The 26,664-nt window shown below is 36.7% G+C and overlaps 1 protein-coding gene across 1 annotated transcript in view; it reads right to left on the bottom strand.

Annotated features, from left to right (window-relative positions):
* Nucleotides 1-786: 786 nt before the first annotated feature.
* The window catches only part of LOC150086008 (sorting and assembly machinery component 50 homolog A), a 43,325-nt gene continuing 17,447 nt past the window's right edge, over nucleotides 787-26,664 (bottom strand). Inside the window, exon 2 of the mRNA XM_090374329.1 lies at nucleotides 787-2,408. Coding sequence (XP_090230455.1) covers nucleotides 1,011-2,378 — 1,368 coding nt within the window. The 5' untranslated portion in view covers nucleotides 2,379-2,408 and the 3' untranslated portion in view covers nucleotides 787-1,010. The remainder of the gene's footprint in view (nucleotides 2,409-26,664) is intronic.

Here is a 26,664-nt window from a genome sequence, read left to right as displayed (position 1 = left end):
TATAAATAAATAACCATTTGTCCATCTAAACTTTTTTGAAGCAGAGGTCTCTGTTGCATGTAGATGGTAGGTTAGTTTTTTTTTTTTTTGTTGTTTGTAATAACCTGAAAGGATAAATTTTTTTAAAGTATTTTACACATACAAGAAAGTAACAGTAAATCTGCTAGCTTAACTTCCCTGCAATGTGCAAGGAAATTAATATAGTAGCCTGATTTTTTTTTTTTTGACATACAGACCTTTGACCATACAAAAACTGGTCAAAGGTCTGTATGTGGTCAGAGCCACAGTCTCCCCCATCCCTGAAATGGTTCTCCCCCATTCCAGGGATGGGGGAGTACACCTACTATAGTTAATTAGTATCAAACTGTTTAACTGGTTTAGCACACATGGCAGTATGAGAGATTGATGCATGGAGCAGTAAAAGCAAATGTAAAACATCAACTTGCAATAACCAAAATGAACTTATTTAACAGGAAATCCTTTTAAAGGAAATATTTTAAATGAAAAAAAAATTAAGTTTAATTAATATTTCTCAAGATTTATCATTATCCTGCTTAAGAAGTCCACACAATTTAGACTTCTTTAACAGGATAGTCTTAAACAAGTTTCACTATTGTATCACATATGGAACCCAAAATTGTATCATGTATTTTTACTTAAATAAATTTTTGAGAACATCATCATTCTTTAATTTGTGTTCGAGTAAAAAAATAATGCTAATGGGTTTGGATATGGACTGAAATTTGGAATGCTGTATTTTGAGAGTACTTGGAACATGTTTGCTACCCATGTACAAATATCAGTGTATGTTTGTACTAGTAGTACAAAACTTTAAATACAGTTCCAATATTATTATTTGTTTTCAAAAAGAAAATAGATGTACACATCTAACTTGGACAGATCTTTACATACATAGATTTAATTAAAACATGCTACTGTTCCTATTACAAACCATATAAAATATAGCTTCACTTCTACAGCAGTTACTATTACTATTAAATTTATTTCATTTAAAGAAAGTTCAGGCCAATTCCAAACTGTAAACCTCTACTTGTCCTGTCTTCATTTCTATAAGCAAAAGGTATACAGTAGTTCAGTTCAAATCTTGCTACATCACCTAAACACAAAACTAGTCCACCACCAAATGACCAACGTGTGTTTGTTAAGAGAGTCATTAAATCTTGATGGTAGTCACTAGTAAAAACAAAATTATCAATATTGCCAGTAGTTAAAAATAAATGTGTACGGCATACTCGATCAAGAACAGCTTTCCAAGGTCTAAATGGAAGTGGTGTATACAAATGAAGGGCACTGGCCCAGTACACTTCTGCTCCTAAGGCACAATCACTACTATGGGGTCCAATACCATTCATTTCAAAACCTCTCAAAGTGAGAGGCCCACCCAGGAAAAATCTATCATTAATTCTTACTGATTTATCTTGACCCATGGTTCGTACCAAACCAGCCATAAAACTCCCTTGCAAAACCATGTCATAGAATAAAAGCTTATTGATCTGATAGTGCATTTCATGTTTTAGGAAGCCAACATTACCACCTAATCCAGCAAATTCTTGAGTAAGTTGAAAAAAGCTTCCATCAGAAGGCAAAACAGAATGATTCCTATAGTCTGCAGTTACTATATGTTTTATTGATGATTTTAGACTATGTCCAGCTTCTTCTCTTACAGCAAATGGTGTCAGAGTTGAGAGACACTTCACATTTCTCCATGCTCCTTCCCACCGCAAGCTGTGGCGTATTTGTGGTGCTGATTCAAAGAGAACCTCAGCAACAAGACCTTTACTAATATCTTGAAATCTGCTCCATGGAAAGTCAGCAGACTTTCCAAATATCATTCCATTAAATCGTGCTTTTGTCCATCCAAGAAAAAGAGGCTTAGTAGTTAGAGCACCAAATCCTGAAGAGCGTTTTGTACCATGATGATACTCAAACTGAAAATTTTCACCTCTTCCTAATGCATTAGGAAAGGATACTCCAAAAAGCAGACTTCCTTCATTATTACCTACAAGGGTGTTGAGGTTCCCCAGCACTGGACGTTTTTCTTTAACCTGAAATGTTACTTCCAGACCATCTGGAGTTGATTCAGGGCCATCACTAGTGTCAATTAAAATATCAACAGTTTTAAATGCTCCAAGTGTTTCTAACTGTGTCTTAACATTCTGAGCTTTTAAAACTACTTGTTCAAAGTCATAAGCTTGGAAAAGTTCTCTTACCACTCTGACAAGAATATCATCTTTAGTACGACCAACCCCATCAATGTGAACTTTATCCACTCTTGTAACTACTTCATTCAATGGCTTCCATTTTTCCTTTTTCACTCCAGTAATGTTTTGAACATCTTTGGCATGAACAACTCCCATTTTTTCTTCTCTTTAAAGAGGAGAAATTACCTATAGAAAAGAGAAAAAAAATGAACACTGCATATTCCAATTTTAATACAGATTAAAAAATTATACAGTAATCTGTTTAATTAAAGCCTGGATGTTTATATAATAAGAAGCCATAAAAAAGACAAACAAATATTCAAAATACCAGAAAAGGTAGATGAAAAAAATGAACACTGCATATTCCAATTTTAATACAGATTAAAAAATTATACAGTAATCTGTTTAATTAAAGCCTGGATGTTTATATAATAAGAAGCCATAAAAAAGACAAACAAATATTCAAAATACCAGAAAAGGTAGATGGACATATGGCTTTATTTTAAGCCAAATGTTAATGCAGGATAAAACAATACAAACAAATCACATCTATATGATATCATTATATAAAGACATAACATCCTTAATGCTATCATTAAGATTTATTGTGATAGTATTTGCTATAATTTGTTCCACATAACAAGAAATTTCTTAATTTTCAAATTTGAAACTTCGCCTCCCATCAGAGAAACATGCTTCATGAGATATGTTTTTGTGACCATATTTTCATTCTTCTTCAACTGAGATGACTGGAAGTATATTATTTAAAACATGAATCTTAATTAAATTAAATCAGTTAAAATTAATAAAATCAATTTCAAGAATATAAACAACTATCCAGTGTTCCAACACATTTTTCACATAGAGCATGATCCATATTGCTTGGAGCAGAGCTAATTTCAATCACATCAGTGATTAAAAAAGATTTCAATAAAAAATCTTATTCTTTTCAAGTGATGTGATAGAAATATAAATCTGAAAAGTTAGTAACAAAAAATAAGAGATTTCGACAGCAGTGTTTCATGATGCATACAGAAAACATGCCCTTCATCCAAATTATTAGCAATGTGTTGGAATGAAGTTCACATGTTTAGTAATTTACATTTTTTCACCTTGATTCTTAAGTTCAAATTTGTACTAATAGATACCTTTTTGGAAGCTGTTCTCAACCATCAACTTACCATATGCTATCAGATAATATTTAAAATTTTCATATCTGATATGTGTAAGCCATGAGCCCCTTTGATCATGTGACACATGATCAAAGCTCTTAGATAAAAAAAAAAAATATGGTCAGCTGCAGTATGCAAAAAAAAAAAGGTAAAATATCCCAATTACTATAAGTTTTATTAACAGTTATATCCTCCAAGCTCTCCCTGAGTCATGGAGGATCCCAACTTTGACAGTTCTTAACAAAATCCAGATTTCCCAGTGGTAATTTAAAATGTTGCTTTAACTATAGCCAGTAGTAGTATTAATTCCTTAAAACTGAGTCCTTTTCTGACTCCTTTAGTGTACTTTTTACTGTGCTCTTTTTTGAACTTTTTGCAGATTTTCAATGCCAAATTTGCAAATGTCAAATGATGTACTATGTGAATGTGAAGTAAAAATTTACGCTTTGGAATTAAGAAATTAAATCATACAAAAAAATAATAGTTCTACATAGATACAGATCCTTACTAACTCTGAGAATACCTCAATTAATTTTTCTTTAACTTGCACTCAGTATTGATAAATTCCATAGCCCTAGTAGAAAGTAGTTAGCCACTTGCTATTTTCTGAAGTAAATGAACTGAGGACTTACTTAGTACAGGGCAATGTTAGGAAAAAGTCACAAGTTAGGAATAAATTTGAAAGTGGCTGCAATTGCCCATACACAATAGGAGTGAGCACACGTTGAGAGCCTTGTCAATCAATTTCATCCTGGAGAGACTGTGCAAAGCTAATAGGGAAGAATTTTTCTCAGAGTGGTCTGTGCACATTAACAAGAAAGCAAGCCTGTTTTCACAGGAATGGGATACACTTAAATAGGAGAGCAAGAATATTTGCATGCTATCAAGGTAGTATTGGGTGGGTCAGGAAACTGATAGCTTGAGGGGATAAGCATACTAATAGATTAACTAGAGCCACAGGCAGAGGTGAAAATGATTCTTGCACTACTTCTATTGGAACATGCAGCAGCCTGGAAAGCAAGGTGTTAGGGATTTCAAGCCCTGCTATGGAACAAGTAAATACATGGGCTGTGTTAGAGTAAAAGTAAGAACAGGTGCATGTATACTTGTAGGTACACTAATGCTAGGAGCATAGTAAATAAATCTGAAGTACTGATTAAGCCTCAAATGCAGACGTAGGGATATCAGAGATATAGTGTCACTCAGACATAAGGGATACAGAATTTGAACATGGGGAGTACAATGTGTATAGAAAGGACAGGAGGGGGGTTATTCTCTTAGTTATTTGGTTTTTAGGAGCATTAGCAAGTTCTCTTAGTTAAGAAGCATAATAAATCTAAGACAGTGCATCCAATCGACATGGGTGGCCAGTGCAAGATTGAGTCAGTTTGGTGTTGACATAACCATGGGAAATAGAAAATGAGAGTAGGAGTGTGTTATAGGCTTAATGAGTATAACAAATAAATATACAGAGAAATAGAGTGGGCCAGTAAATCAGAATGTCTTATAAGGGGGAATTTTAACTTTCCAGATATTGACTGGAAATAGTGGGTTGGTCACTCACACACTAACTAATTATCACTACACTTGATATAATTATCAGCAGCAATACTAAATGCATTAAGAATCTGCAGGTAAAAGGTCCACTGGGTAGCAGTAATCAGTGTACTGATGGGGGATTTACTTTAAGACATAACTACTGTCAAGAGGAAAAGAAAGGGCTTTTGCTTCCATAAGGGTGACTACAATGGTCTCAGAAAGATTTCATCTGTTGTTGTAGAGGTGGGTAGTTTGAATAAATTCAAGGACTAGACAAAGAATGCAGTTATGCAGTTTTTAAATTCTATACAATGCAACCATCTGATGATGTTACTAAAAGCAAAATCTAAAGGGGAAGCAATCAGGGAAGTAATCAAAGAAGCTACAAGGCTTTTCATACCAATTAAGAAATAACATTCCAGTCTTAGACCTAAATGGATATCAGATGAACTGATGAGACTTATGGCAAAGAAGAAAAATGCATGGGAGGCTGATTATGAGAAAAAGCTAAGGCAGATTACAAGAATTCTCTGGCAAAGAATGCAAAAATATCTTCACTTACATTAACAGTAGAAGGAGTTGAATCTCATTGGTCCACTTGATGTCGATGGTTTAACTGTTGATGATCCTGCTCAGGTTGCTGACAAACTGAGTAAGTCTTTTGCGTCAACATTTGCAAATGGGGGAATTCTGTAGGGAGAGGATGCCAGAAGTTCATCAAAATCTAACAAGCAGCTAAATAATTTTGTGATAACTAAGAGGAAAGTGGAGGTAAAATTGTTGAAGCTTAACATAAAAAAAAAAAAAAAAAAAGGAAAAAAGGTGCCTGAATTGGGGTGGCAGGGATCTATCCATTTACAATAAGTGAGGCGGAAAAGGAGATAAGCAAAATCTCTAAATCCAAAGATGCTTGGATTCAGAGATGGTCCCTATGGACTGGAGATGTGTGAATGTATCCCCAATTCACACAGGAGGATCAAAAAGTAACATGAATAATTACATATCAGTTAGCTTAACTTATATTTCAGGGAAAATAATGGAGTCGCTGGCTAAAGACAATGTAGGACCATCTAGATAGGAATGCAATTATGCAGTCACAGCATGGTTTTGTTAAGGGATGGTCTTGTCTGACCAATTTGACTGGATACTATGATGTATTAACAAAGGAACTGGGTGTAAAATATAATTTTGCATAAATTCAAATTGTGGAAGGATGGTTGAAGGGCAGATGTGCTCCTTTAGCCAGCAGTGGTTAATTGCTGGAACAAGCTTCCATCTGTCGTTGTAGAGGTGGGTAGACTGAATAAATTCAAGGAAGGACTAGACAGATTATTGCAGGGGATGGCTAGGTGATGGGGGCATTTTTTTTTTTTTTTTTGGCTGATGCTTTATAAGCTTGCTTTTTTTGCATCATTTGTCATCACTAATACTAATTGACACTTGCCTTCTACTACTATTCCAAGATTATGCTTACTATGCTTGTTCCATTTCTGCAAACAGCAACTCATCCATGCAAACACTTGAAATGGAAGAAGAATATATTTCAGACTTATTGGAATTAGTAGCGTAATGTAAGTGAATTAACATTCCAACAACAACAACAAACAATGCATTCTTGTTTCAATCTTTTGCCAGTATCTCAAATTGAGAAGGTAATAATGAGACTGCTCTAGATTCACCATGCCAAATTGTAGATGGAATATTCTCAGTAGAAACAAGGAAATCCTAGTACACAAGGTACTTATAGTTATAGTTTCATTGCAATACTTCAAAGAAGTAATAAACCAGAAAATGCCAAATTATTGGATCTTATATTTACAAATTCCCACTTCTGGTTCAAGTTCTGTCTCATTTTTCAAATCTTATTACAACATGCTATCTTTCTCACTAACAATGACCATCCCCAGTTTAAAAAAAGGTGGAAGAGATGGGTTTAAACCACAAACGAGCCAAGTGTGTGGAGCTTAATAAGACATTAAAATGGTTATGGCTGGAATCCAATATTGAATAATAGACACTGAATCTGCTATTAACTTGTGTCTATATACAAATCAATAAATCTATCACTCCACTTTTCCCACTTTGTACAAAGGACTACAAAGTGTCCTCAATAGTTCTCAAAGAAAACTAATACACAGATTAAAAAAAAAAAAAAAAAAAAAAGGTTCAGTGGAAATACGAGAAAAAATAATTTTTCTTTTATAATTAATCTACATTAAGAAGTAAAGTAATTTTTCAAACATAACGACTAGAGATAAAAATTAAAATAAAAAATAGAGATGAATTTCATATCTTTTTCTAAAAGATATGAAATTCATCTCTAGCTCTAAAAAAAAATACTGCAAATTTCCACAATATTTCAAGCAAACTAAAGGCCAATGTAAATTACTCTGCTTACAACTTTAAGAGCATTTATAAAGAATAAAACAAAAGAAATGCAGTTGATGCCACAACCAGGAACTATGAAGATGTTCTTTCAGACTTCGATACCAATTAATTATAATGTACTTCTTAATGCAACCTTTAGTAGGAGATAAGGTGTCTTAAAAGCCCAGATTCCATTAAATACATTGGTGTAATGAAAGTGCATTAATTCCAATACTGGAAAAGTCACACTACTTCACATAATAAAACTATCTTTTTCAACTGGCATAAACTGACTTGCTTTTAAGCAGGCTTAACACCTCATTACCGATTTCTGTATTAAAAACTATTGACCCTGTGGTGATGAGTCAACTATTCAATTTCACAAGACTGAACTTATCAGATCATGTATGTGGCATCTTCAAAGGGCACACCCTCAAATGGCTTAGATATAATTTTTATGTCAGGAACTGAAACATTACTGTTACAGTTTCTGACATAAAAGGAAAGGCTTTGGCACTATAATACCTAAGAGACTACCAGATAAACTTTACTCTTATGGCCTTAGAGGCAAAGCACACAAATGGATTCCCAATTATCTAGAAGACAAACTTCTAACTATGCTTTACAAAGGCAAGGCCAGAGAAAAATTCAAACACGAAGTGGGTCCTAGTAATGATAACTGTGGGATCATCTCAAGGATCCCACAGGTATCATCACAGAATCAACATAAATATCTTTGCTCAAATTAAACTATACACAACTTAACATAATTAATTTCAGAGCAAAAGCCTCAAACTATGAAAGCTATAAAAATGTACACCATTATAAACAAATATAGGAAACTAAACAAAATGCAATCTACTGAATGAAACTTTGCAGAAAGCCATAGAAGGTCATACAAACTCAAATGGTGAATGATGAAAATTGTGAACTGATGTTTTGCTAATGTACACAAGAAATACAATTCTTTTTACACTAACAATAAAAAAATTATCAAAACGGTTAGTTCCATAAAAAAAAAAAAAAATTGGGGAGTGGTCACCTCAAGAAAATTACATCTTTTGAGTTATACACAAGCATGATAAATGCAGCCTTATAAAAATTTGGATTTTTGGTGCCTCCGTAGCCAGGTGGCAGGAGCAGTAGTGCATAGCACACGCTTCTTGATTAGACCGGGGTTCGAGCCCGTTCCCACCAAATACGGAGGATGCGGCAGGTCAGGGAATGACCACTGCATATTCCCAGCCCGAATAAAGGGTGAGGGTTGGCGTCAAGAAGGGCATCCGGTCGTAAAAATTGCATGCCAAAACAATAAAAACGCTGACCCCACATAATAATGGGAAAAAAAAATAAATAAATAAAAATTTGGATTTTTAAAAAGATTATCTAAAGATCATCACATCACTGATATCTTCTCTGCTACTTTACAAAATATATGATAAAGCTACTCTTACGCATGCTTCCCAGTTTTGGCCACCAGGGCAGATTTAAACTTGTTATGGCCCTAAGTTATAACACGTATGAGGCCCTTCTCTCTTACAGTTCACCTGTGACAATATTAAAAAAAAAGATTTTTTTTAAGATGGAGCAAGCCCCTTGTAATGTGAGGCCCTAAGCTGTAGCTTGTTTAGCTTATATGTAAATCCAGCCCTGTCGGTCACTATATTTTGCTTACCAAATAACAGAAATAAAATTTTAAAAAATAAAATAAAATAAACATGTTATTTGTGCTACAGAAGAGATCTTGATTATGATACCGACTAGTGTGAAAAATTTTAGATTAGAGTCAGTACAGTGCACAAGAAATAAAGCTGAAATAAAAAATACCCAGAGATTATTCTTGTTGAAGACTAACCTCTGGATATTGTTTAATAAAATAATAAATGGCAAAATAACAGTTGTTATCTAACTTGGCAATCACTTCTAATGCTTCTCAAAAAAGTCTAAGAGGCTCCTCAGTGTTTTTGACATTGTTGACATTGTGACCCAATTACAGCCACAACTAGTATAACAGAACTGTTAAGACTAGTCAACAAATTACCTCTGGATATACACGGATGAGCCAAAACATTATGACCACCTAACTAATATGATGTTGGTCCTCCACGTGCAGCCAAAACAGCTCATACCTGGTGAAGCATGGACGCTACAAGATTTCTAAATGTATCTTGTGGTATCTGGTACCAACACATAACCAGCAGATCCTTTAACTCCTGTAAGGTCCGTGGTTGAGACACTGCAGATCGGAGTTGCTGTTCCAACACAAACCACAGATGCTCAATGGGATTGATGTCTGGGGAATTTGGAGGCTAGGGCAATACAGGTTGACCGACACTAATCCGGAAGCGCTGGGACCTATGGGTTGCTATTTGTTAGTTAGTTATTTGGTTTTTAGGAGCATTAGCAAGGCCATACTGCTTCAGGGATATACGGTAGTCATTCCCTGACCTTTCCGTATTTGGTGGTTACGGACTCGAACCCCGGTCTAATCAAGAAGCGTGTGCACGCACTGCTGCTCTTGCCCACCTGGCTATGGAGGTGCTGCCACCTATAGGGTGCCGGATCATCGGTGGTTATTTTAGCACATACAGTTTACCTAACAGCTAACCACATCATCCTACCTTTAACACATTGACTGCCTAGCTAGTTTAAGAAAAAAATTCCCTGGGACCAAAAAATATTTAGCAAATAATTTGATTAGTAATTCTAAAATAAATATTGAAATGTCAGTGTTGTCATTTTTTCACTTAAAATATCAAAAAAAAGTCTTTTTTTTTTTTTTTATGTCGCATATGTGGCCAACATGGCCCAGTAGGGGCCATGTTGGCATTGAGAAGCTGTGTCAGCCACGCATGTGACACTATTATGGCATACATATGAAAGTCATTTGTGATTAGTTTATTGCAAACGTTGCAATAAAACTAATTACAATAAAATAAACTCTCAAACATCGCAATAAGTTTGTCAGTACTGTTAGAGATTTTGTGAAAACAAGTTCGTTAGCGCACTGTATTATCCATCATATTGTGTTGTGTTTTTCCGCAAGTTTGTACAAGTGTGTTGTAAAAAAAAAAAAAAAATCTAAAAGGAATGGCTAAAAGAAAATTACTAAAATAAGAGGAACTGAGAGAAATTGCTGGAATTTACAACTAAGCAGAGTTAAACTTCTCAAAGAAACACCGCTGTTGAGTTTTTTCAGAAGTTCAACTTTATCTGTTATGGACAATGTATGTTGTTTGCATTTTACACCACGAGAGACACTTCCTTTATGCATTGGAACCATGGCTGGTTCCAAATATGAGCAGATTATAATAATAAATGCAGAAAAACAAGTAGAAATGGCTTGCCAGTGTTTACAAGTTCGTGCCAACAGCTGATGCTGCAACCAATGCCACCAAAACAGTAGCGGCAGGACGGTGTGCTGACCTGGGAAATTTGAAATTACATTCGCGGAAATTATGTCCGAATTAGCGGTGGAGTCGGATTAATGATGGTCAACCTGTACCTGGAAGTCTTCTTCATGTTGCGCGAACCAGTCTCGAACAATCTGGGCAATGTGGCATGACACATTATACTGCTGAAAGACAGCACTGCCAAAGGGAAAGACCGTTGCCACGAAAGGGTTTACCTGGTCAGCAATGTTTAGGTAGGTGGTAGATGTCAGAGTGCCCGGCACACGGATGACTGGACCCAGGGTATCCCAGCAGAACATCGCCCAAAGCATGCCACCGGCTTGTTTTTGTCCCATTGTGCATCCAGGCGCCATCACTTCCCCACGTCCACCTACTCAGCCATCCACATGGTGCAACAGGAAACGTGATTCATTGGACCAGACGACCTTCTTCCAATCACTCAAGGTTCAGTTTCGATGCTCGCGTGTCCATTGTAGAGCTGCCATCAGTGAACCGTGGTTAGTATGGACACTCAGAGCAGCCTGCGGCTACGCAGTCCTATTTTCAGCAGGGTTCGACGTACTGTATGTTGTGACACATTACTCCTGTCACTAGCATTCCAATTACCACGAGTTGCACCACAGTCGCCCTTCTGTTGCCATGTACCATCTGGGAGAGAGCCTTCGCTCATCTCAAGCATCGATGAGCCGTGGTCGTCCAACACCTCACCGGCGATTCGTGGGTTTTCTCTTCTCAGGTCATTTTCGGTAGGTACTGTCCATGAGCATCCCACAAGCTGTGCCGTTTTGGATATGCTCTTACCCAGTTGTCTGGGCCATTACAATTTGGCCTTTGTCAAACTCACTTAAGTTCGCTGCCTTTCTCATCTGAAGAACAACAGTAACACCGATTAACGGAGCTCAGTATCAGGTGTTTTTTATACCATGTCCCGACCCACGCACGCACCGTAGTGCATCTGCAATTGCTTCAATTTATATGATGACTGTTCGTAATGTTTTGGCTCTCGGTGAATGTGATCACGCCTAACTCTTGAAAAGAAAATTAAAATCACTTAAAAGAAACAGCACTTACAAGACTTCCTCAAGAACAGTTAACTATATTAAAATATATTAGTGTTACACTGTAATATAACAGCATTTATGTTGACTTGTACAAATTATGTAAATTTGTATGATTGTGTTACACATCAAGCTTATTTACTGTTCAGCAATGAATAAAAGGTTGTCAAGATGCCAAAAAAGTCTTTTGCCTTTTTAAAATTTTTTGCATAGGTAAACTACAGAAGACAACCATGTGCCCCTGGTAATAAGAACATGGTGAGGACGCAATGTAAATTTAGATGCAAATTCCTTAACCACCTCTAGATGCAACAGATTTTTTTTTCTTTTTAAAAAATCTTCTTACTACTAGACACCAGTAAGTCAACATTAGAAAATAAACGAAGTACTTCCTCTTCAATTCTATGGAGTCTTTATGTTAAATAAGTCAAGTAAAGCAAAGAAGGGAAAACAATTTTAAGAGTTCTTGCAGCCCTCTTTATGTAAGGAGCAATGGTGGTTAGAATAGTAGTATGTTATCACACTTGATTCCATCAAGCCAAAGCACAGAAACAGCAAATGTAAAATACTGAGTAACAGTTCGGCTATTGTACCCCCCCCCCCCCCCCCGTTATACTGCGGGGATTTCAGGGGCTGACTATGACCTGCATTATAAGACAACTGCACTATAATGAAGGTCTACAATTTTTCTCTAACTTATCGATTCTCTAGACTTCTAAGAATCCTTTAACTGTTACACTATTGAGCATGATAAACAGGCTTTGCATTCAATATTTTTTAATAAGTAAAAAATAAACCCATGTGAAATAAAGTGAATAGCAAAGTAGTCTGCATGATATGAATTTGTTATTTACAGCATATAAAATACTGTATTCACACTTTGTACACCACAAATGCACACAGGTTATCTGAACAGTGATTGATAAAACAATTAAAATTTTTAATACTTAAATATATGAACAAAATTTTCAAAAATCCTTTATTTCACAAATAGCATGTTGTGATAAGTCAACATAAAAAAATTCAAGCAATTTATTTTATCATTTCTTTAAAAAGTGTGTAATTTTTTGTTGTCTTTTACAGGAGAATCTTTTTTGAAATATATTTTTTAACGACACTAATTGCAAAATCTTTACTTGCTCAACTTCCTGTTGTGCCTCTAACCATCCAATCATAGCCTCTCTAAGGCTTGTATTGCTTCCTGATCTGTGGGAACATGAACAGGCTCCTCCCCTAGTTCTTCCATTTCCACATCCTTTCCTTGTTGGTGACACTTTCAACAATGCTTTTGTCTGTTAATAAGTGACACACTAATTATTCTTTGTCAATATCAACCCAATGATCAATCATATTCTTTCGTGAGTTCCTGCTCCTCGAGGATATCTCTAACTGCCTGCAGATACAATGAATAGAAATTTGTCACTGTCTGATTCTCTTCATCAGCTGTTCTCAGAAAACCACTTTTCTCCAACAATTTTGAATTGAATCTTTCCAAATACTCTCCCAAGCAATACCACTTTTATATGCTATTTCCTGTAAAGTCAACAGCTTTAGAAATTCAGGAACATCACAATCTGAAAAATGCAAAACGTAGCTTGCATCTGTAATTCACCTCAAAAATCAAAAAGCAATGTTAATACTTTTCTCAGAATTTCTTTCAACGGCAAAAAGATCTGGAGTATATCCGAATCTGCAGTATAAATAACAGCATCATAACCAGGGAGTGGTGTAGTTAAGATGTAAGGAGATATTGCTTTGAGAGCCCATAGGCCTCCAGGGTTCCAATGATCACATTTGAAAATATCTCCTCAGAGTACTGGTCATCTCATCAATGGAACAGAAATATTTCTGTTGGCAGTTTCATCCCTAGTTATTATCTTCAAAGAAGAGCATAAAATGTGTCAAGATAATATTTTCTTAATGTACACTCCCTTGGAATGTGTTCTTTTTTTGATCAAATTGTGAATTTTTCCAAAAAAACTTTCAAAATGATTTTCAATTTTCCAAACAGGAAAGATGGTATCAGTCAAAACTTGGCATAGATCAAACAAAAACTGAGATAATGCCATCTGAGACAATACCATATCTTCTTTGTTACCAGCCTTTCTTCTCATCATCAATTATGGCATTTTCTCAGATAAGATGGGTGAATTTAGGTGATGCTATATAATTTAAAAATATATTAATAACTTATGCAGGATAGTGGATAGTGGTATTAGTTTCTAAGTTGAGCATAAGCCTTATTCCAAGTAGTTGGAGTGAGGCTCAGCCCAACAGTGAAAGCAGAAAGCCTCTCCACAATCAAAATCAAATGCAGGTAAAGTGTATTTGATATGATTTCGAACATAGCATTAGCATTAGTAGAGGCATATGATGCAAGAAAGCAAGCTTATGCAACATCAGCCAAAAAAAAAAAACCACTTCCATTTCACCCCTCCATTCGTTTGAAATACCTGTCCAGCTGAGTCTTAAATTTATTTAGGCTATCAGCTTCCACAACAAGGGATGGAAGATAGTTCCACAAACCAACTACCCGCTGGCTAAAGGCAAATTTCCGCACGTCTAACCTACATCTGTTTTTCCTCAATTTCAATTTATGCCCTCTCAGGTGATTATTCTGAGTGAGAGGAAGAATCCCATCAGCATTGAGCATGCTCAAACCATTCAAGGCTTTATACACCTCTATCAGATCACCTCGCTGGTGCCTTGTCTCCAGACACTGTAATTTGCAAAATTAAGCCTTTCTTCGTAAGAGCACCCCCTTTGTTCCATTCACTAATCTTGTTGCCCTTCTCTGTACTCGTTCCAGCAGCTCTACATCCTTCTTGAAATGAGGCCTCCAGACCTGTATACAGTACTCAAGGTGTGGCCTGACCATTGCCTTATACAAGGGAATAATCACCTCCTTATCCCTGTTAGAAAAATTCCTTTATATCATTGACAAAACACCATGAGCTACTCTTGTAGCCCATCTGCACTGCTCAGAGAACTTCATATCTGCCTGCACAATTATCCCCAGGTCCTTTTCATTTTCTACCACTGTCAGTGTAGTACCACAGAGTTGATACATTGCTCTGGGGTTGCTGTTTCCCATATGTAGTACTTTACTTTTGTCAATGTCAAACTTCATTTGCCACCTCTTAGCCCATCTGCTCAACCTTTCCAGATCCTGTTGCAGCAGCATAGCGTCAGTAGTGTCCTTAACAACCCTGACAACCTTTGTATCGTCTGCAAACTTGGCCATTAAGCTTGATATATCATCATCAATACCATTTATAAATACAGAAAACAATAATGGACCCAACACTGAACCCTGAGGGCCTCCACTAATAGCATTAGTCCATGATTATTATTATTATTATTATTATAATTAGCCATATGGTACAAGGAAGCCTGAGGCTTTTGCTGCACCAGCCAAAAAAAAAAAAAAAAAAATTCTGAGTTAACCCTGAGAGAGAGAGAGAGAGAAGGGGGGGGGGGTCAGAAATAGAAGGGAATCACCAAGAAAGAGAACAATGATGATATCCAGCTCGGGACCCTGAGTATGCCAAGCCCATACTCACCAGATGTGAGCCCCTGGGGGTGATGAGCAGTTTCCATTGATTGCCACTCTTTGTCTTCTCCCACTCAACCATCTCTCTATCCACAGCAGCAATTTGCCTCCAATGTAACACTGCTCCAATTTGTGCAGCAGTCTTCCATGTGCAACAAACCCATGCTATGTCCGAGCTATAACTGAAGTATTGTCTAGATGATTCTGCAGTGCTTCTTTAACCAGTGCCTCCATTAATTTTCCTGGAACAGAAGATAAACTCACAGGTCTATAATTACTTGTGTCAGCCTTTGACCCTCCTTTGTAAATTGGGGTCACATTTGCACATCTCCGGTCTATGGGTACTTCCCCTGAGTCCAAGGAAGCTCTCATAATTATGGCTAAGGGTTTGTTTACTTCCTTTGCTGCCTCCTTTAATATAACTGGATAGATCCCATCCACCCCAGGTGCCTTTCTTGTGTTTATCTTCAACAATTTCTCCTCCAATTTACTCTCAGTTATTACAAGATTATCTAGCTTACTGCCAGTGTTGAATACACCTCTGGCCTTCCCCTCCCTGAATAACTCCTCATGTGTGAATGTCAATGCAAAATATTCATTTAGTTTGTTAGCTACCTGAGCAGGATCATCAACAGTTGAACCATCGATATCAAGTGGACCAATCTGATTCATCCCCTTCCTTCTAGAGTTTACATAAGTAAAGAACTCTTTGCTGTTTTTCTTTGCATCCTTTGCCGAATATTTCTTGTAATCTGCCTTCGCCTGCCTCACCTCCTTTGTAACTTGGTTACAGATCAGCTTATATCTGTCATAGGCTTCTGTGTCACATGTTAATTTATATGTATCCCATGCATTTTTCTTCTCTGCCATGTCTCATCAATTCATCTGGCATCCATTTAGGCCTAAACCTTGAACAATATTTCTTAGTTGGTATGTAACGCCTAGTATCGTCTTCCAAGATAAGTTCTTTGAATGCTTCCCATTTTGAATTTGCTGTTGGTAACATCATCAGTTGGTCCCACTGTATAGAATTTAAATACTGTCTCAGACCATCATAGTCGCCTTTATGAAAGCAAAAACCCTTCCCTTTACCACTAATGGTAGTTACCTCTTTGAGTAAATCCCACTTCAGCACACTGTGATCACTGCCACCTAATGTTTCCTTTATCTGCAGATTCTTAATGCATGAAGAATCACTACTGATAATCAGATCAAGAGTATTACACTCCCTCTAGTTGCCTCCCGAACATGCTTATGTAAAAAACAATCATCCAATAAATCCACAAAAGTGCTAGTGTGTGAGTGACCAACCCACAAATTCCAGTCAATATCTGGGAAATTAAAATCCCCCATTATAAGACTCTCTGATTTACTGGCCCACTCTATTTCCTTGTACAGTTTCTTATTATACTCATCAGAGTCATTAGGCCTATAGCACACTCCTACTCTCAATTTTGATCTCCCAATGCTTATGTCATACCAAACTGACTCGACACTGCACTGTCCAGCAATGTTGACTGGCTTCATTTCCTTGGATTTTATGTGTTTCTTAACTAATAGCATAACCTATCCTCCCTTCCTATCCTTTCTGTACACATTGTACTCCCCAAATTCTAGTTCTGCATTCCTTATATCTGTGTGACACCACGTCTCTGATATCCCAACAATATCTGCCTGGATACTAATATTTACTGGCCCACTCTATTTCCTTGTACAGTTTCTTATTATACTCATCAGAGTCATTAGGCCTATAGCACACTCCTACTCTCAATTTTGATCTCCCAATGCTTATGTCATACCAAACTGACTCGACACTGCACTGTCCAGCAATGTTGACTGGCTTCATTTCCTTGGATTTTATGTGTTTCTTAACTAATAGCATAACCTATCCTCCCTTCCTATCCTTTCTGTACACATTGTACTCCCCAAATTCTAGTTCTGCATTCCTTATATCTGTGTGACACCACGTCTCTGATATCCCAACAATATCTGCCTTTGATGTTTTGAGTAATACCTCAAATTCATCAAATTTATTTACCAAACTCCTAGCATTGGTGTACACACAAGTATACATGCACCTGTTCCTGTTCTTAGCTACCCTAACACAAACCCATGTGTTTACTTGTACCGCAATGACTCCCAGCAGTCTCTGAAATATCCTGCATCTTGTTTTCCAGGCTGCTGCTCATTCCAATAGAAGCAGCGCAAGAATCACTTTCTACTGTTAATCTATTAGTCCTTGTATCACCCCCCCCCCAAGCTAGCAGTTTTCCGACCCACCTAACACTGCCTCGATAGCATCAGCAAATATTCTTGCACCTTTTCTATTTAAGTGTATCCCATCCCTGTAGAAGCAGTCTCACCTGTTAACAAGTACAGACCAGGCTGGAAAAAATTCTACCCCTTGAGCTTTGCACAATGTTTCCTTGATCGACAAAGTTCTCATCATATACTCCCTCCTATCGTGTCTGTGCAGAATTGCAGACACTTTCAAATTCAACCATAATTCACGGCTTTTTTTCAACAGTGACCTGTACTTGTTAAGTAATTCTGCAGGTCTCCTACTCCTACATAGGTAAAGTAAATAACCTTGTCAAGCCTCTTGGCCGTGGTGGGAATATACTGTATCTTTACCTTTACCGTATAATAAAGATTTCTTCTTCTTCTTCTAAATTTTTATTTGATTTCAACTACTGCACTGAAATACTCCAATAGTAATGTGAGAAATATAAAATACAGTTCTATTTCTCATTCTTGTTATTTTTATTACAAAAATATGAAAAAGAACTGAGAAATACAATCCAGCAAGTTATCAACCACGCAAAACATGTCAAAACAACAAAAATGTGTTAATTTGACAGAAAATAATATTTGTGGCAACAAATATATATGTTGCCACAAATATATATGTTTGTGGCAACATATATATTTGTCCATATTACATATAAATTTTCCATTTCATTTACTACTGAGGTTCACTGGAAAATCCATACACTGGTTCAAGCATATGAATGGACAAAAACAGACAAAATAATGGAGGAAAAGACACTTATTCCAAAAACAGAAAATAGGCATAATAACACTAATTGAACATCCAAGCTTCAGTAATTACATTGAGTTCTGTCCAACTGAAAAACTAAACAATGAATTTTTAAAAATTTAATCCCACTCCAAACATACACCAATGAGCCAAAACATTATGACCTACCTAATATGATGTTGGTCCTCCATGTGCAGCCGAAACAGCTTGTACCCGGTGAAGCATGGATGCTACAAAAGTTTGTAAGGTCCAAAAAATTTTAAAAACACCCTTGAAACCTTATTTTAGTAAAAACACAGATCTGATGGAATGGGTGCAGAAAACAGCAAGATTAGTTGGGGGTACAAAAGGATATTCTTACCAAGAAAGGCAGGGGTTTTGTAAATTGCAGTCTCCAGAAAGTAGGTACGTGTGATGACCTAGCTGAAGTGTAGAAGGCTTTAAAAGGGTTAAATAAACTAAATGCTGGCAGCATCTTTATCCTATCTCAGATAAAACACACAAAGGGGTATAATTTTCAACTGTAAAGAATGGTTGAAGGAGAAATATGTGGATTGGAATAAATTTTTGCCTAATACAGTGGACACCCACTACAATATTAATTTGTTCCAGAGACACCATCATATCATAAAAATATCGTAATTACGAACCCAATAACACACCGTTTTTTTTGATAATTTGTTCCAAGTACTCGGAAGTTGAAATTTTCACTATATAACTAAGCTATTATCTCTGTAAAAGGTAATTTTTATAATAGAAATTGTATTAGTTTTATGTAGAATACTGAATACTGTATTTTGAATAATCTACTGAATAACTCGCCCTTAAGTTGTGGTGCATCTAATACACTGGAATAAACAGTAGAGCATGATACAAATTAAACAAAAATAAAAAAGATAAAAAAATGCTGATAGTGCCACACATTTTTACTTATTCCCTTCTCCCAAAAAAAAAAAAAAAAAATGTTTAAAATGATAATTGATAATAATAAACATTAAAAAAACAAAAATCGTAATTTTCATTTAACTTACATTGGAAAAGCTGTGTCAACTGTGGTGTGGTGATGGAGCTAGAAGAGAATCTTTTACCATCAAAATATCAGGACAACCTTCAGGATCTGGTGTTCTTTCCGATCGCTGCCTCTTGCTACTTATGGTATAAAACTGTCCAAAGTGGTTTGCTTTTGGCGCTTTCTCTGAAGGTTCTTGAAATAACTTAATACCTGATCTTCAAATTTGCAGGTCATCAATTCAATGGTTTCAATATCTGGGTTTTTTCTTTCTGTCCGCTTCTCAATATCCCATGCAGCACACGTCCTTAAATTTCTTGAGTTGTTGCTACACGATCATCCTCCTCATGTTCCTCAACTCCACTGTCATGCTCGCCCATCTGCTCTAATTCCTGGAGCTCTTCTGTTGTCAACCCCCTTCTGTGGTCTGCAATTAACTCCTCCACATCTGCCGCATCAATCTCTAGAGCCAAGGACTCATCAAGAGTGATAATTTCCTGCTATGGAGCACCTTCAGCTTAAAATCCTTCAAAATCATGGATGACTGACTGAAGGGCATAAGTTCTTCCAGGCTGCTTTGAGGCACTGAGCTGAAACTTCATTCCAAGAACTGACAATCATTTGTACACTGTCTAAGATGTTAAACCTGGTCTTCCAGAATTCTTTTAAGGCGATAGCTCTGTCTCCTGAAGTCTCTTCAAAGCACTTTGCAAGCGATTGCCAACTTTTTTTAAAGTTGGCAATCACTTGCTGATCCATCGGCTGAAGCAGAGGGGTGGTATTGGGTGGGAGAAATTTGACAGTAATGAAGTTAAATTGCTCCTCCAGAGATCAGGCAAGTTGGGGATCATGACCTGGAGCATTATCCAAAATTAACAGTGCCTTTAAAAGAAGTTTGTTTTTTTTCTAAGTAACCTTTGACAGAAGGACAAAACACTTCAAATACCCATTCACTGAAGAGGTGTCTTGTCACCCAGGCCTCCTTGTTACACCACCAGAAGACACCCAACCTGCTTTTGATGACCTTTTACTGTTTAAAAACTCTGGAAGTTTCTGGGTGGTAAACCAACATTGGATTAAATTTAAAATCACCACAGGCATTGGACCCCAATAGCAGAGAAAGCCTATCCTTCACAGGCTTATGAACAGGCAACAAGGCCTCTTCTTTTCTGATGTATGTTCACCTAGGCATTCTTTTCCAAAAGAGGCCCATTTCATCTGTATTAAAGACTTGTTGAGGAAGATAACCCTCCTTCTCAACGAGCCCTTGAAATTCCACCTTCAAGTTTTCAGCTGCTTCCTGATCAGCACTGCAAGCCTCTCCATGGCTTATGGCACTTTTAATATTGGACCTTTTTCTAAAACGGTAGAACCAACCTTTGTTGGCTTTAAAGCCCCCATACCGCATATCACTAGCTGAAGGCGTTTTAGTCTTTAAGTCCTCGAAAATCTGCTTTGCACGTTCGCAAATGTATTGTCCAGGAACTGTATCACCCTTCATTTGTTTTTCTTTTATCCACAGCAACAAAAGCCTTTCCATTTCTGCAATCAGTTCTCTGCCCTTTTGGACTGTGTTAGATTCATCATTTACTTTTAACTTTTTTAAGGTTTTCTTTTTGTTTCACTACAGTAGAAATGGTTGACTGTGAAAAACCATATTCACGCACCAATGAACTAATTTTAGCACCATCATCATGTTTTTTCACAATTTCTTGTTTAATTTTAATTGAAATTTTCTTCTTATTGCACTCTTTAGGGGCCATATTACACAATGTTGTAAGTTCAAAAATTCAATACGGTAAATTTATGGAAAGTAAGCACAAAAAAAACACTTGAACTAAAAGGCACGAAAACAAAACATGAGCCCAACACATTTAAAAATGCTACTGGCTGAGACAAAGGACCATGTGGTCCAGTCAGAGACAATTGTAAGCCATTTTTTTTTTTTTTTTTTGTCCTCACCTTTTTCCCATTATATATACAGCAGACTCTCGATTTACTGGGATCAGATTAACCTGGACAGTTGAAGACTCCAAATTAAAAAAAAAAAAAAAAACCACAAAAACATAAAATTCAAGTAATAATTAGAATAGGCATAAGCAGATGTTTTGCAAGTCGTAAATAAGCGACAAGAAGCAGCATTATAAGCGTCAGTGGGAGATCAGTGTATCTATTATCTTGCAACCCCCAGTGTCTTCACACCTGCCACTCAAATAAAAAAAAAAGGGAACAAATGTTTAGTTTGTTTTAGTGCGTCGTCTGTTGTGTTCCATTGCACACAAAAAGGCAAATTCTGTTTCGTTATTTATGTCAGGGATGATGGAATTTTTTTTATAGTAAATAATTTTTTTTTTTTAATTTATGGTTTTTTTTTTATGACTGAAGATTTCAGTGATATAAAAACGTAAAAACCAACAGAATTCCATCTATCGGTATCATCGCAAATGCAATAAGATCGAGTTTACTACCCGTTTAAAATAGACTGCGCTAACAGAAAAGTCCACTGTAAATTGTTTTTATTGTTTTTCTTGACCTCCAGAAATGTGCTTTAGTAAAATGTGCGCTCGCGTGTGGTGATAACAATGAGTTTTTGCCTTAACCCTGTGAAGTTGTCCTGGAATGTATCTCTTACGTATGTCGGGAACTTTTGTATTTTTGGATTAACCAGGAAATCGATTATCCGGGATTTGTTTTTTACCATCTATCCTGGAAAATCGAGCGTCTACTGTATATGAGGTCAGCGTTTTTACTGTTTTGGCATGAAAATTTTGTGGCTGTATGCCCTTCCTGACGCCAACCCTTACCCCTTATCCGTGTGATGGAGATATGCAGTGGTCATTCCATGACCTTCCGCATCCTCCGTATTTGGTGGTCACGGGCTTGAACCCCTGTCTAATCAGGAAGCATGTGCTATGCACTGCTGCTCCTGCCCACTTGGCTGCCGAGGCGCCAGACAATCGAAAGCCATTGTAGAGCGAAATAAGTAGGCGCCAGTAATCACTGGTTAGTAGAATCAGCAGCTCAAATCATTAAAATGCACTACACTTTCACATTTATTGCTATGTTTTGTTATAAGAATGAATTTTGAACACATTTGTGATATTTTTCTAAAGCACATTTCTGGAGGTCACAACCAAAAAGCAATAAAAACAATTTGCACTTTCCGGTTTATTGGGCTTTTCTGTTAGCGCAATCTATTATAAACAGGTAGTAAAGTAGATCTTATTGCATTTGTGATAATACCGATAACTGGAATTCTGTGGGTTTTTACCTTATTATGGTGAAATGTGTTTCCCCTTCACTGAAATCATATATTTTTTAAGCTTCATTTAATAGAATTAAAATTCAATTCGCAAACGTGATGACAATGTCCCGTGGTTACTACATATCATATAGTGAAAGGTGACAGGTATTTTATTATGGAGAGTCCATTGTGAAGTGATTTGTCGTATACTGAAGGTCCACTGTATTGTGGAGGTGGATATTATGGATAAATTTAAGAAAGGATTGTGCGAATTACTGAATGGAATGTGGGAAATGAAGTGTTTTGTTTTGTTTTTTTTTTGCTAGTGTTGTGAAATCTTTACTTCCTTGCATCAAGTTGCTAATATTAATACAGTCAGTTTATATAATATCTTTATTACAATCAGGAAAAATAAGTAAATTTTACATGTATGCCTGATGCAATGCCCATGACAGCAAAAATGCTAGGGGTTAATTTTCGTATAACACGTTTACACTACACGAATTCGATCAAACACGATTTATAAATAGGGGAGCATTATCGTATATAACACTAACCGAATTTGCTTAAGCACGATTCACCTTTGTGTTTACAAGAAATGGCAGTCGAACATGGAATCACCCCAACTGAATGCAACACAATAGGAATGAAGAGAAGATTCTGAATGTATTTGTTTTTCATATCAGTGAAGGGGAAACACAATTCATCATAAGAACGTAAAAACCTACATAATTCCAGCTATCGTATTATCCCAAATGCAATTAGATCGAATTTACTACCAGATTATAAGATTCCACTAGTGGAAATATAACTGGAAATCGTTTTACTGTTTTATGGTAGTAACCCCCAGAAATGTGCTTTAGTAAAATGTGAGCTAGTGAAGTGTTAACTCTGCCTTTACGGTGTTGTTTATTCAGTTGGTACACTTGCGAAGCTTTGTTTATGTGTATCAAACGTGCCTCCTCATTTTGCAATTGTGCTTTATTCCCTAAAAATTAGTAAAATTCTTAAAAGGTGTGAAGAAGCATCCTGGTGAAGACACTACAGATTCAGAGAGAAAAAGAAAAGTAATAGGGATGGACAGAGGTGGACTGTGTCAAAAATTCTTACCCGGGAAAAATTTGTAGCGGCCTCATACTAGCATTTATGGCCAAAATCACACTAGCTCCCATAGTCTTCTGGCCTCCGGCCCACTGGAGTTTCTACGGTAAGGCTTATGGCCAGTCCACCTCTGTCAATAGAAAAAAAATATGAAATTGTGAAATGCTTTGAGTGAAATTAATGAACATGTGATATTGCACATGCTACAGGCCTAAATGAGGCAATGCTAAGAAATAGAAATAATGCAGAGAAAATGACAACTTTCAGAGCAGGAACAACTCAGAGTGTGTTTTTTTTTTTTGGCTGATGTTATATAAGCTTGCTACCTTGCATCATGTGCCTTTGCTAATGCTAAAAATCCATTAGATCAAGACAAAGAATTGGAAGAGATGGAACGGCTGTCATCTGTTTGGATAGAAAATCAAATAAAGAACAAGTTTGCTTACGTAGAAGCAAAAGCATTAGCAATATTTTATTACGATTATTTGGGTTTGGTAATGTTTTGGTTACAAATGTGTGTTCAATCTTGGATGGTCGGCACCTAACCCTATTTTTCCCATAGGGCCTGTTGTTTATAATTGCACAAGGGTTTCTGGGAACACAACTATCGAGGACTGACTGTATCTATTGATAACGCTCTTCTAGCTATTACGAGAAATTCTATATCTAGATAAGCCTTAATGAGTTTAATTAACACTAACATTGTTGTAAAGCACACTGTTTATGACTAAATTTTTTAAGCATTAGGCCACATGATACAACATTTTGTACCAGTCAATATTACTATTTGAACAAAACAACTCTATATAGCATCATAATTTCTGCGTAGTTCATGGGTGTTTGGCTTATCCTATATCCCCAAAAAAATAAATTAAATCCAAGTAGAGGCAAAACATGCCAATTATTCACTTCCTTATTTCCGTTATGCAATTAAATGCACCCAACTTTCTCTACATATGGCTTTTCAGGCATTAAGAATCTCCAAATAATGAACTACTAGGTGAAAGTGACCATACTCTATTTATGTGGGATTTAGTTGACATAACAAAGGTAACAGGAAGGACTATAATGGTCTTCAGCCAGTTTTTAAATTCTTTTCAGTGGGATCAGCTAATCATTTAACAAATGCAAATTCTAAATGGGAAATGTCAGGAAAGTAATCATAGAAGCTATAAAGCATTTTAACAACTAAGAGATTATTGGTGAAATTATGGCACTAAATAAATGTCAGATGAACTAATGACACTGGTGGCAGAGAAAAAGAATGCTTGGGATGATCATAAATTATTCAGGGGATGAATTAGGCTACAATCAAATCATTAAGGGAATTAGGTGAGCTAAGGCAGATAATTAATTGAGCTAATGATGCAGAGAAAAGTAGCAAACAATTCTTCACTTATGTTCACATCAGAAGGAAAGAGAAAAACTACATTTGTCCACTGGATATGACTGGCACAACTATTAATGATACGTTCAGGTTGCTGAAAAAGCAAATAAATATTTTGCATATACATTTGTACGTGAAACTTTTTAAAATGGGGGATACCATAAATATACCAAGCCACAACTGGAAGTAAAATGAGTTCATACCGATAAGAAAGTGGTTGAGAAATAAATTGGGGATACCCAATTTATTTCTAGTTAAATTAAATGCAAATCTAGTTAAGTTAAATGCAAATAAGGCACCTGGGGCTGAAAAAAACTACCTAACTACCTAATGCAAAAAAACTACCTTCAATGGGATCAACTGATGATGTTACCAATGGCGAATTCTAAATGGCAAGCCTTCAGGGACTTAATATTGGAGGTTACTAGATTTTCATTACAACTAAGAAATACTGTTTAAGGTTCAGGCCTAAATGGATGTCAGATGAATTAATGAGGTCGTGGCAGAGAAGAAAAATGCATGGGATGCATATAAATTATCAGGCAACACAGAAGCCTGATATCATATACTTGGATTTCAGGAACGCTTTTGATACTGTTGCATATGGAAAACTGCTGTACAAATTGGAGCGGTATGGCATTAAGGGTAAGTTGCTACAAAACGGCCTCCGTAGTCAAGTGGTCAGGAGGGGGTGTGCAGTAGCACATGCTCTTTGAGTAGACCGGGGTTCAAGCCCCTGACTGCTAAATACGGTCGATCTGCCAACCCACACTGGACCAGCGTGGCAGATTATGGTCCATTTCCCTCAGCATGAATTGTTGAGGAGGCTTCCATCCTGCAGTGGGTTGATAATGGCTGCACTTTACCTTTAGCTTTTTGCTACAATGGATAAAGGGATGGTTGAGTGGGAGACAACAGTGTGTTAATCAATGGAAACTGATCTTTGTGGACGAATGTTATTAGTGGAGTTCCCCAGGGTTCGGTGCTGGGCCCATTGCTGTTTTGTGTATTCATAAATGATATTGATGAAGGTATATCAGGCTTAATGTCCAAGTTTGCAGTGATACAAAGGTTGGAGAGTTGTTAACGGCAGTAAAGACAGTATGCTTCTCCAACTGGATCTAGATAAGTTGGGTAAATGGGCTGAGAATCGGCGACTGAAGTTTAACATAGACAAATGCAAAGTACTGCATATGGGTAACAATAACCCAAGAGAAACATACCAACTGTGTGGTACTACACTCAGGGAAGTGGAAAAGACCCGGGGGTAATCAGATATGAAGTTTGCTGAGCAGTGCAGATGGGTTGCCAGGGCAGGTCATGGAGTCTTGTCAACAATATATAAGAATTTTGCTAGCAGGGACAGGAAGGTGATTATCCCACTGTACAAGGCAATGGATCAGGTGCTGTGGTCGCAGAGGTGAACAGTCACATTTGCACGACGCTCCACTTGATGTTGACGGTGATCGTAGGACGACTCAGCTGGATTGTGTATTTTCCTCAAGCACTTAACATGGATCCCTTGATTCTTAAGGTAACCATAGATAAAGAGAAGTAAT

Source organism: Mastigoproctus giganteus, chromosome 5, assembly GCF_048544385.1.
Source record: "Mastigoproctus giganteus isolate SK-2022 chromosome 5, ASM4854438v1, whole genome shotgun sequence".
Taxonomy (NCBI): Eukaryota; Metazoa; Arthropoda; class Arachnida; order Uropygi; family Thelyphonidae; genus Mastigoproctus; species Mastigoproctus giganteus.
The sequence above is the reverse complement of the archived record's forward strand: the minus strand, read 5'-3'. Positions and strand labels throughout refer to the sequence as shown.